This window comes from Carassius auratus, unplaced genomic scaffold (assembly GCF_003368295.1).
Source record: "Carassius auratus strain Wakin unplaced genomic scaffold, ASM336829v1 scaf_tig00214205, whole genome shotgun sequence".
In the NCBI taxonomy this organism is placed as follows: domain Eukaryota; kingdom Metazoa; phylum Chordata; class Actinopteri; order Cypriniformes; family Cyprinidae; genus Carassius; species Carassius auratus.
The window spans coordinates 634,261-646,976 of NW_020527558.1; the positions used below are offsets into that span (position 1 = coordinate 634,261).

Genomic DNA, 12,716 nt, shown 5'->3' on the forward strand with positions numbered 1-12,716 from the left:
TATCTATCTATCTATCTATCTATCTATCTATCTATCAGCAGACAGAATACACTCAGTCAAATACATCTGTACGAAAATGAACATCATTGTGTTTCTGAGGATCATAAAGTACCTTATCATTGCTGCTCCGTCACAGAACTCAATTCTCACTTTAACACTGATTCTGAGCAGTGGACTATGAAACAACATAAACTGTTATTAATTTATACTCCGAACTGGACTTCATCTGAGGATATCAAATGGACTCAGAAGGGCAGCAATGCGCCTTTAACGTTACAGGAGAATAATCCAGAAGACGGCGGTAATAACGCGTTTTGGATGCAGGTTACCGTTAACCCTCAAGGAATAAGAAGAAGCAATGCGTCTTTGACTATAGACATAATACGTATATTATGTCTATGACTTTGACCAGCAATGCGCCTTTGACGCGTCTGTTTTGCTGCAGCTCACATGAGTTGAGGAACTCGACGGGAACATAAGAAAGTTTTGAAGACTTGTATTTAAACATCACATTAAGGTACGTTCATTTCTCTGCTTCTGATACAGTTCATAATATTGTCGTTTTTATGTTTCGTTTGTTAAATCCGATCTTTAACACATTTAGTGATTTGTGTCGTTTATATATTATCTTTAGGATTATAATGATCTCAAACTCTAGATTCTGCTTTTAGTTGAGGTTTATTTACGGATTATTTACAGTCGGAAATAAATAGTAATGGAGGAAATACAGATTTAAACATCTGTAGATCAGATTCACTGACAGTTAGATCCTGAATTACAAAATGTATTTCTGCTGTAAAAACTCTTTAAAGTGTCTGGTTTTTGATATTTCAATGACGTTGAGATATTTTTTAAACTTTTAGGAGGGAAAAACATAAAAGACTCACAATAACATGTTTGCATAAGAGAGCAGAGTTTAACTTTTTCTAATATTAAATATCGCTCAGTTTCTCTCTCGGTCTCTGTCCAGTTAATACTGTGTGATATCTCAAGAATTATCATAGAAATTGCTTTATCTGTCTAGGTCAGAAACCAGCATTCTGTATAATTTTTTATTTTTCTGGTTAACCACTGTGACCCCCCCCACACACCACACGCACACACACACACACGTGTATTCTATATTTACATTTTTAAATGACAGGATAAAAAAAACAGTAGGCCTATTTCATTTTCATGCAAATAGTTTCTGAATATTTTTTCAGAAAGAAAAATCAACAAATATTTTGAATAACACTGTTTGACAGTACATAACTGCATGTGTGTGTGACAAAGCCAATGCATTAAATCATTAATCAGTTCAATTTAAACTTGTTGTCAGTGCTGCCACGTGACTTTTATTAATAGATACTGAATTGCCACAATATATTTTTCGGCAATATCAGGGTTAAATTGCAGTTTTTTTTAAATTACTAAATTCAGAAAAGCTAAAAACTTAATTGTTTGTAGAGAGAAAGACGCAGACAATTTACAAATCTCTCTATCTCTCTTTCTCTCTCTAAGTGGCCATGTTTGAGAAAAAAATTTAATCACTGGATATAATATCAATTTGAATGTAATGAATGGGATTCTGTGCAGTTTCATGCTGAATTCCAAGCTTCAAAATGGATCCAGACACACCAAACACAAAATAAAAGTAGCCAAGTTATACAATAGACTTGTTTAATGAATGGACCAAACTTTAAGTGAAAAAGAGTCGCAAATGTATCGCTGAGTCCAAATTGACATAGATTGTTTCCTATGGTCGCAAGCAATGTTGTTATTAACTTTTGGGAAACACAGCTCAAGGCTCACAATACTTCAAAATCCCTTCGGGCATGCATTCTTCAGTTTTTGGTAGCCCAAAATGAATTTAACTAGGCCAAGAAAAAAAAAGGATATTTGCTGAACTTTACTGTGGAAGAAATTAGGGCTGTGCGATATGGACAAAAAAAAAACATATCACGATCAATTTTAATCACGATTTTGACACACACAGGCATACTTTACAGGCATAAATGTGTTCAGTATAAATTTGAAACATATTTCCAAAAGAAAACCAGCGAGAGCTTTATCAAAAAAAAGTCACTTAAGTCAGAATAATCATTATTCAAGCCATCGGTCAGGGCGGTGATATATTTTGGAGCCCTACTGGATAGACCCGGGATGTCAAGATAGCGATTTTACGAGCCCTGAACCTCAGATCTATCCAGTTTGTGAACCATTTGTTTCGCATGCTTATGAATGGAAGTCAGTGGAACTAAAAGTGCAATGTGACCTTCATTTACGTTGATTTGATTGGCCATCTCAGTCATTTTTTCACATTGTGGAGTGCTGTTTAGACCGCTGAGGCTTTGATCTGAAGCACCTAGTATGTGCAGCAATCGTTTTTATGTTATGTGTATGTAAATAAATGTTAAGGTGGGTGCTTGCTGTGCAATGATGACACAGGTAACTGATATCCAACACAAAATATAGCCTATTCTTTATGTACATAATTATTAAGGAATTATTAAACATGAACGTATTAGTATCAGAAATGTTTTTGAAAATATAACAATTAATAATACGATTATCTTTAATCTTTAAATCGTTAATATTGCTCTATAATGAAATGAAAAGCTCAACTTACTATCTTGGAAATAAAGCTTTATGTCATTAAAAAAAACATAGGATAGTCTTAGGCTACAGTCTACTCATCAAAAATTTAAAAGCTAAATGTTTTCATTTCATTTTCATTTCGGTTCATTCTTGGTTCCATATGCAGAGCGAAATGGGAACGTTCCAGCATTAACTCTAGAATTACCAAGGCAGTCATTTTGACCGTTTTAAAGATTTGCAATGTAATAACTTTGTTGAAATAAAACCCATATAACTACAGTTCCATGACTTTTCTTAAATTAATGTAAATTTAATTTAACATTGTTATTTTATTAAAATTACAAAACACAAAAGAGTTGAGTATTTCTACCTTGAATGGCCATAGCGGTCAATTTGACCGCACATATTACAGGCGTATCTCCTCAGCGCTTTTTCCCGCCGTTAAAGATGTGCGTAGCTGTTGCCTAGCAACCTTTCTCTGGCAGTTTTGTATGTTTTTGCGAAGCTAAAACTTAGCTTTACCGTCAAAATGGCAACAAGAAAGAAAATGACTGTCACTGAGGTTTTATCCTTGCTTGAGAACATTGATGATGCAGAGTCTGATGGAGGAGCAGAGAGCGATGTCTCTTGGTCTCTTGACAGTTCGTCTGACACTGATTCTGAGAGTGATTCAGAGATTTATTATCTGTCCTATAACAGAACTATTTATTAATTCTAGATTTCATTAGAGGCTGCATAAAATTGTTTCCGATTCGTGTGGTCCAAACATTTCCGATAATGCTAAAGCATTGTAAACTCCAAAAGCCAAATGTATTGAATAAAGACAGAAGTAATCATTTCCAAAATTCACAATATGTTTTTATCTAACAAAATATTCTGCTTCATTTTATATATGTTGACATTTTGACTTTCAAAAACAACATTTTAACTGCGGTGAAAAACTTTGATCTCCAGCTTGCCGGATGCAAATTGCGGAAAGCAAACTGCGGCATGCACTTTTGTGGGAGTGCTAGTAGCTCTTTCACAATAAAATCACGAACATATTATATTATGTATGCTTAAATTACCCCACATTTTTCATAAAACATGACCATAGAAGCTTTGAAGTAAATATAACATGACAAAAGTGACATTCACTGCTGTCTGGTATGAACAGTCAAAATGACCGCTATTGGCAGTTCTAGTAGTTATAGAATTTGACATATTGTGATTTGACATAATTATGATTTTTTTTCCCATCAATACTGAAACACGTGTGTACAACAAAGCCTATTTAGCTTAAAATGGGCCACATCACAAATATGGAAACGGATTTCTCCCGAGTAAGAGAATGAGAAAGCCCAACCTTAACTTATGCTTAGCTTTAAATTATTATTATTTTGTTGTTTGTTTATAGCTAAGCCAATATTATTATATACTGCAATTATATTTTTTCCTCTCACAAACTTAATTTATTTTTTCGTCTGTTTAAAAAAAAGAAAGAAAGAAAACATGCAGCAAATGAAAATAGGCAATTAAACATGCAATGTGAAATTTTCCCCTTATAACTTATAAACTTCTTGAGATTTTAATGTTAGTTTAATATTTTAAATTCAAGTTTAAAAAAATGTTTTATTAATTAATAATATGATATCATGTTTATTCTTGTAGGAAATATGTTTTATTAAGAAAATAAGGGAAAAAATAAGGGATGATCCAAATATTTGTTTTGCTTCACCTATTTATGTAGGCTACAATTAAAAATATTTAATAATAATAATAAAATAATGTCATTAAAAAAATACCATTGGCCTGAGTAATTTTGACCATTATAGAATTGTGACTTTGAAGATTAGTCATTTAGGTGGTAAAAATACTGTGAAATTAATAATGGCATGGATTTTAGAGCATAACAACTGAAGGTTTATGAAACATTAGCCAATAAAGCATTTTTTTTAAACAACGGAACCTAAAGTTAAACTAAAATATTATTTCAACCATACAGCATTTGAATAAATAAAATGCATACTTTTCATAACATTTCATTATTCATAAAATGCGTAACGTTTCTGGTGTTTGGATTTGTACTTCAATATAATGAGCTCCAAGTTTAAGAATAGTCCTAGACTAGTCTCTCTCTTTAACAGCATTAGCTCAATAAAAAAAAGCCTTCCTTTGGTTAGAATTAATGTTTTTCTGCCGCAGATGGTGAAGCTGCGTCAGTGAGCGGAGTCCCGCTCGCTGTGAGGTGGGAGCAGCTGATGAGGGATTAGTAAAATTATAATTAATTATCAATTGATAATTTGTTATTATCATTATGGTCTTGTGAAAATAATAATATGGGCTGCGAAAAAAAAAATGAATACAAAAAGTAGTGCTGATGAGTGCAGGCATGTTTCAGCCTAGTAACATGCAAACACACCGTTACTCACAGCCAAAAAACAGACCGAATTCAGTTCAGTTGGAGGGGGCTGGTTTCTTTTTAGGGTAGTTATATATGGTTTGTGGGGGTCGAGATAAAGGTGTGAATCTCTTGCTCTTTCATATGCACAGCTTAAATCATTTGTGGATTAATGCTTATTGGAGACGTGAACCATTTCAAACAATTCAGTTCGATTTGGTAAACTGGTTCAAGAAGATCCGCTTACATCGAGTGATTCGTTCACAAACCAGATATCACTAAACTGCAGTGTTTTGAACGCGCTCACAACAGACCTAGAAGAGAAAACAATACTGAATTATGTCATAGTTTTTGCTATTTTTGGACAAAAATTTATTTTGGATGCTTCAACAAATTCTAACTGACCCTCTGATGTCACATGGACTACTTTGGTGATGTTTTTATTACCTTTCTGGACATGGCCAGTAGACTAGGGCTGCACGATGTGTCGTTTAAGCATCGATATCGCGATGTACGAATCCACGATGGTCACATGGCAGGATGTGCAATGTAGGCTGTCGTAGTTAATCCGTTATTCATTAACTGTACGGGCCAGCTGTTCCTCGGCCCATGGCGAATGTGATTCGCGGAGAGCGCGCGCACGAGAGAGAGAGAGACATGACATGAGGGTGAGTTATTAATGACATGTTTTTCATTTTTCGTTGAACTTATCCTTTAAGATTTGAAGTGTTTTCAGTAGCACTTCAACAATTAAACATCAAAATGAAAATAATATAAATAAGCTATTATTATAATAATATAAAAGAAGCTCCACATTCTCTTCAATCTAATTGTGTCTAGTGTTAAGATTTGTTTTCACTGCATTGTAATAGGAATGTTATGTGTCATTTGTTCTCTTATGTTTCCATATGCAGGACTGAAGTCAGTTTCCCATTATGGGGAGCACAGAGAGCCATGAGAGATCTTCATCTCCTGATCCCAGCTGTGTGTCTCTGAAGAGTGACAGATCAATGCCTCTTCCTCCTAAATTCAGTGATGATCCAGTGACCTCTGACCCCAGGTGAGATATACTCCAGTGTTAAGGTCAATTCACGCTGCAATGATCAACACTGACCAGTGTAAACAATCACCGGATCAGAGGACATCATTTCTCAGATTCTCCACGAGCCGACAAGTGCTGCCTCAACATGTTCAATCAGAGAAAACACACAGAGACCTGCCAACCTGTACGCACTTTTGTGTAGCAGCTACACATTTTGACCTCAAAGACAATGGTTCTAAACTACATAAGCAACATAAAAGGTTAAACCAATCAGACTTGAGTTTTTTGTTATTTTTGTTTTGCATATAAATAATTTCTGTTTTATTTCTCTCCTAGTAGCCTATGGTTCATATTTTCAGTTCAAAGCGGCTTGTGCCCGCCCCGCCAGATACTCTGACAGAAAGGCTGTTGTATGAGCTTTTGCTTTTCGATTCTGTGCTAAACTCCACAGACTTTATTTAGAACGAGCGCCGCCGCACACATGAAATAGGAAAAACTCTGACTAAAATATACATTTTGCTGAAAATTTTTAAAATTTTAAACCTACAAGTGTATTTGTATGATAGCACTAACTGTAAAGTGTAATGGGTAATCAAAATAGCCTTTTTACTCAATTAGTCTGCTTATTTTAATTTTTAGTTTAGTAACTTCTACTTTAAAAGGATTATTAGATTGCACTGTGATTGCAAAATGATTACAACTGTTAGAATGTAATGTGAATTCTTTTTTAAATTGCGCGTATAATGCTTACATTACATGCTTACAATCACTTTGTTTGTTTAATCCAAAATACAAAATACTGAGATATATATGCTACCATATATCGCAAATCAGCAAAAAAAAAAAAAAAAAAAAAAATATATATATATATTTTTTTGCTCATATTGCCCAGTCTTATACAGAAGTGTACTGGAGCTTTTTTATTTTTTAAATAACTTAAAAAATCTAAATAGCAAAAATTTACTAAAGTGTTACAGTAAACTGTAGTAAACAGTAAACTGTTTGCCCCCACTCAGCCTACCCTCATACCACCCTTCCCAGTCACCTGACACGCTCAAAAAAGGTTGAGGTTGAGTGACAGCAGCAGACGCAGACCGGAGTCACACACTGATCCACAAACCAGACCAAGAGTCTGTTTCCACTGTTAGTGAACCACACACTGACTTACAATGACATTTTACTGATTCATCTGCCAATTATTTCTTTAATCAGACGAAAAAATTAATAAAAGGTAATTAATTTTAATGATTTAAAAAGATATTCTTTCTCATCCTGCCCAATAAAGCATGTGGCAACAAAATTAATTTTTGAAATGTAATATGCAAAATGAAGATGTATTTCTGTATTTAAATTATATAATTTATATTTGCCGTTACCTACACTAGTTTTAATATGTAAATAAAAACAAAAACAAAATATTAATTCTTTATAAGTTGCAAAATTCAAAGGAAATTGTATTACCCAAAATTGATTAGATATGTTTAACATGTTCAAGCAAAAACTGTAGCAAAATTATAATTTAAATGCCATTTTTCCTTAAGGCATTTGACTTATGGGTAGGACATTTATTTTTCTCAAATACATTGAAACTTAGGACATTTCAACTGTATTTTCATTAAATATCCTACGATCAGTGTAGACTAGTGACAGATCAATGCCTCTTCCTCCTAAATTCAGTGATCCAGTGACCTCTGACCTCAGGTGGGATATTACCCAGTGTTAAGGTCAATTCATTCTGCACTGATAAACACTGACCAAAAAAATAAGATATTTAAGTCACAATTTTTACTGCACATTTGGCTCAGAATGCATTCTGAAATTCACACTCCATTTTCCTACAATTATCAAGCGGTATCATGATGAAAATGCGATCCAGAGTTTAATCTTCATTTTCATTTTGCACTAAATGTTGCACATATGTATGGGACAATTTAAATTTAAATACAGAAATACATTGCCATTTTACATGTTACATTTTACAAGAATTCAGATGCAAAAGGCTTTAAGTGACATCCAACATTTTCTTCTAAAATGATTTTCTCATGCTCCTATGTGTTTATGTTCAGTTATTTTACTTTAATATTGGGATTTTTTTAATTTTATTAAATATGCCTGTCATAATTAAATCTATAATTCAATGCTCAAATGATAAATCAGATGCTAAAACCAACATTGGAAATGATAAAATCAAACGCTCAAACATACATCGCAAATTATAAATCAAATGCAAATGAGGAGTGCCAATCAACTAGCATGGGCGGAGCTTTTTGAGTTCGGCGACAATACCAGAAGGGACATAGCTGTGGCTACTGGGCATGCGCATGTCAATATAGTGTAATTTTTGTCTCACTGTACAATAATAACTATGATTTTTTTAAATTATTGTAAATAATAGGAGTTGGTGTAAACATTAAGGAAACACAGTCTAATAGGTAGAAAATTTAACTTGTTAGTTTCTGGTCGGAGCTGTATCCCTTCTAGCCACAAGCCTACCAGCAGCACTGGCTTTTTAGAGGCATAATTTCAGGTTTGTGTGCTCTATCCCAAGATGTGTCCTTGGGAAGTGTTAGTGAACATGTTGTCAACAGTGGAAAATCTCCTTGAGACAGTCTGGGAAATATCGGCCCTTACAGACACCAAGGTCAACAGCGTGGCAGTTGCAAACCTCAATGAGATACTGAGGCAACTGCAAGTACAAAGAATCAGGAGAAATCCATTGCCTGGGTCACCAACTTAAAATATTCCATCAGAGACCTTCAAGGTAAGTCACATGAGCCTTTTTTGTGTACTTTATTATTATCCATGTGTGGGTTCTATGAAACTAGTTATTCTGAATTTGAAATCGTTCCCTATTCAACTTATTTTTCAATGCAGAAATAAGACATTTTCTGTCAATATGCAAGACGAATAACAACGTGCAGTAAACGGTGAAACCATTTGCACTACAAAGCAATGTGTTCATAATTAAGAAAATATATTCAAATAATATGGTAAGACACATAAATTTTCTGTTTTGTACAGCTTGAAAATAGTTGTAACATAATTGTATCCTGATAGGTTTACATTTGTACCTCTCCAAATTTACTAAATTTGTAGATGCACTGGAACCTGACACATAAGATTCCCATTCACTGATTGCTCCACACTATTAACACTTAGTGAAATCAACTCTAAGAATTGCTTGCTTGTATTTAGTCATTCTAAATAAATGTGGAACTCTTTAATATCTTTGTGGCTTGTAATGAATTGTGTGCTACTTTTTTAATAACCATACCATTGTTTCCCCATTATTGCAGAGTGTCTGACCAATGAGCAAATATATCAGATGATGATCTAGACAGGATTGTAGTGGAAATCCAGAACCTCTACCTGAACTCTGGCTACCGTATGATGCTTGGCCACTTGAGCTCAAGAGGTGTTAAAGTACAAAGTAAGACTTTTTTCTCTTAATGTTAAATAATGCTTATTGCAGAGAATTGACCATACTTCTACAGTAGACACCATTAAATTTAAAGTATTTTTTTTTTTTTAATTAAAAGTCATTTCTGTCCTCAAGTGTCAGATAATTTAGAGGTAAATAAAGGTAAGCTTAATAATGGTTTCAGTTGAAAAGGACGTTTTTTTGTTTTAGTTTTTTTGTAATTTCTCTTTTTATATCAGTTGAAAGAGTGCACCAGTCCCTACGGAGGATGGATTCACACATCTACGAGCCTTGTCACTACGCACATTAAGGCATCGACAGTACTCCGTTTCAGCACTTAAGGCCATATGGCATATACCGTATTTTTCGGTCTATAAGTCGCACCTGAGTATAAGTCGCATCAGTCCAAAAATACATCATGATGAGGAAAACAACATATACAAGTCGCACTGGACTATAAGTCGCATTTATTTAGAACCAAGAACCAAGAGAAAACATTACCATCTAGACTACAGGAGCACTGAGCAGCATAGAGCGCCCTCTCGCGGCTGTAGACGGTAATGTTTTCTCTTGGTTCATGTCAAATAAATTTTGATAAATAAGTCGCACCTGACTATAAGTCACAGGACCAGCCAAACTATGAAAAAAGTGCGACTTATAGTCCGAAAAATATGGTAGATGGCAACCACAAACTTATTTGGCCTGTTTTTAAGCTTTAAAGTGAAAAACAATAATTTAGCCTAAAATGAAAATTCTGTCATCATTTACTCATCTTCATGTTGAGATCAATGAATTACATACTGTTGAATAACATAATAATCACAATTGAAAGAACCAAAAACTTAAACTACTTCAGTCTGTGTTCATTGAATTTATTTAAAACACAAATTTCACAGTGAGTTAAATTACTGAAATAAATGAACTTTTTCCACGACATTCTAATTTGAGATGCACGTGTATGTATTAAGAATTCGTTACTGTGGATACTCGTTTTTACATATTATTTATCGTTTATTTTGTTCATTTACTTATACAGGTCAAGCCATCATTTATTTATTTTTCCCCGGACCTAAAAAATGTCCCGCAGTAGATCTGGAATGGAGGATTTATTTTTGAGGCCAGTTGGCTGATAATGTTTTTTCTTGTTTTAAATGCAAACACTCTTTTTGATACATTTATCAGGAACCAAGATTTATCTTCAGTCATTTTTCTACTCCGGGAAATGTATCTTTATTTAAACATGTTTAGATATTTATACTGGAAAACAAGACAAGAAGAACAGTGTATTTTTGCAGTGATCAGTATGAGTTATTTCTATACTGTAGTTACGCTACATATTTTTGTCAAATAAATTGATTAATGGAGATGTGATAAAGCAGGAGTATTATAATTAACTAAAAATATAGAACTATTTCATTTAAAATAAATTTTAAAAAGACAACAAAATTCTAAGAAACTGTAACAAAAAAAAATAGCATTACAATAATAAATGACAGTATTATTTGAAAAACAAGTGTTAGACATTTACATTTAGAGAACCTATAGACATTGTGTTCCCGTTAATTTATTCTGTATATTGGTCTTAAAAAAAATCTTATGTTTTCATTCATAAACCATGCACAAACCCTGTGTTGCTCATGTCATTTTGACACTAAGATAAATACAGAAGCTTATTTACAAATCAAACTGGAGAATATAATGGATTATTTGCATTTTACTCCAGATCGATGACAGCAATGGTGTGGACTGGGAGGGACCACACTCCTGTGAGGAAGAGGTTCAACTACCCAGAGGTTCAACTACCAAGAGAGCTAGCCAATGAGGAAATTGCAACCTTGCCTCGTCCTGAAGTTCCATTGATAAATGCTGTTAAAATTTACCTTGACACAGTCATTGTGATTAACCAAGTAATATAATAATCACTGAAACTTGCTTGTCTTATAATAACTCTGTATATAATAACTTGGTCCACTCTTAAGATCTGTGAATCCAGTTAGTTTATTGATAAATAATATTTTTTTTTAAATCTGATTCACTGGCTAGTAATTGCATTTAATGATAAAACTTGAACAAACCTTTACAAATATTAAAAGTACTGTTCACTTTCTGGTTTTCTTTTTTACATCATTGTTACACATTATTTAACTTATTACAAATTAAGTAATGAACATGAAATTACAAAAATGTGCAATGTAATTTCATTTGAATAACACATTTTCTCTCTCTAAATGATCCTATCAAAAAGATCCTGAAGTCTAATAGGACTGGCCTCTACATTTAAAAGCCCTGGAGCACACCATGTGATTAAACTAATCCAAAACCACTCTCAGCTGTAGACATTGCTGCTTTTAAGTCCATACATTTGTAGTGAGAAGGCAGTTTAATATTCTCACTACATGTAAATGCAGTGGGCATTTTAACGGAGTCAGTCATCTCCACATACAGATGTTCTGGAAGGATGGCCTGCCTCACCCAAAAAGATCCAAGGCAAAGTTTGTTTGTGGTTTGTTATCCTAGGTTATTTTAGCTATTTGTTATTTCCCATTACTAGTCTTGTGGTGAACAATTCACCTGTGCAAATTAATCTACATAAAATAATGTCTTCTTAATCATAATTAACATTTAATTTCACAAACAAATAAACCACACTGCTGAATACCGCACGATGAAGAATTGTTTCTGCAAGCCACTTCCTGTTTTTACTACTTAATGGTGGGAAGTCCCAGCCTAAAGCAAGATCATTCACTCAGTAACGCTCCACATCGGTCAAATACCTTGGCTCTCTCTAATCAAAAAAAAAAAGGAGACCAAAAAAAAAAGTTTACATTAAATATTGTTCCATCAATTGTGATAATAGAAATTTAAATTGGCAGAAAACTTTGTTAATTTCAAATACAATCAAACTAACTAGAGAAAGTGTGTTTATAATTATTAGGCAAGTTGATTATTAAGGGAATTGGTAAAATGTGCTTAGACTGACTAGAATATTAACTTAATAATTATGCACGCACTGTAGATAATAAGAATTTGTTTAATAATAATTTAAAAAATATATTTTTAACCATACATTTAAGGTTAATTGACAGTGGACATGCACAGTGACTTGAAGAATGATAGAAACTCTATCTCTGTCATACTGCTGGTTATATAGATCGATTTTCCAGTCTAAAAGTTAATTCCAGACATACAAATACTTATTAAAATACTTAATTAGAAACTAGCATGAAATCCATTCACTATACATGCTAGAAAATGATGACTGATGAAAGACCTAAAGATATAATTTGAGTTTT

General features: G+C 33.4%; 1 protein-coding gene across 2 annotated transcripts in view; it reads left to right on the top strand.

Annotated features, from left to right (window-relative positions):
- The window catches only part of LOC113091519 (NACHT, LRR and PYD domains-containing protein 3-like), a 48,049-nt gene continuing 35,333 nt past the window's right edge, over nucleotides 1-12,716 (top strand). The window contains exons 1-2 of one of the 2 annotated variants that reach the window (XM_026257095.1): nucleotides 1-517; nucleotides 5,875-6,020. In XM_026257095.1, the coding sequence (XP_026112880.1) occupies nucleotides 5,896-6,020 (125 nt within the window). In that variant the 5' untranslated portion in view covers nucleotides 1-517; nucleotides 5,875-5,895. The remainder of the gene's footprint in view (nucleotides 518-5,874; nucleotides 6,021-12,716) is intronic. The other variant, XM_026257094.1, reaches the window with a different exon arrangement.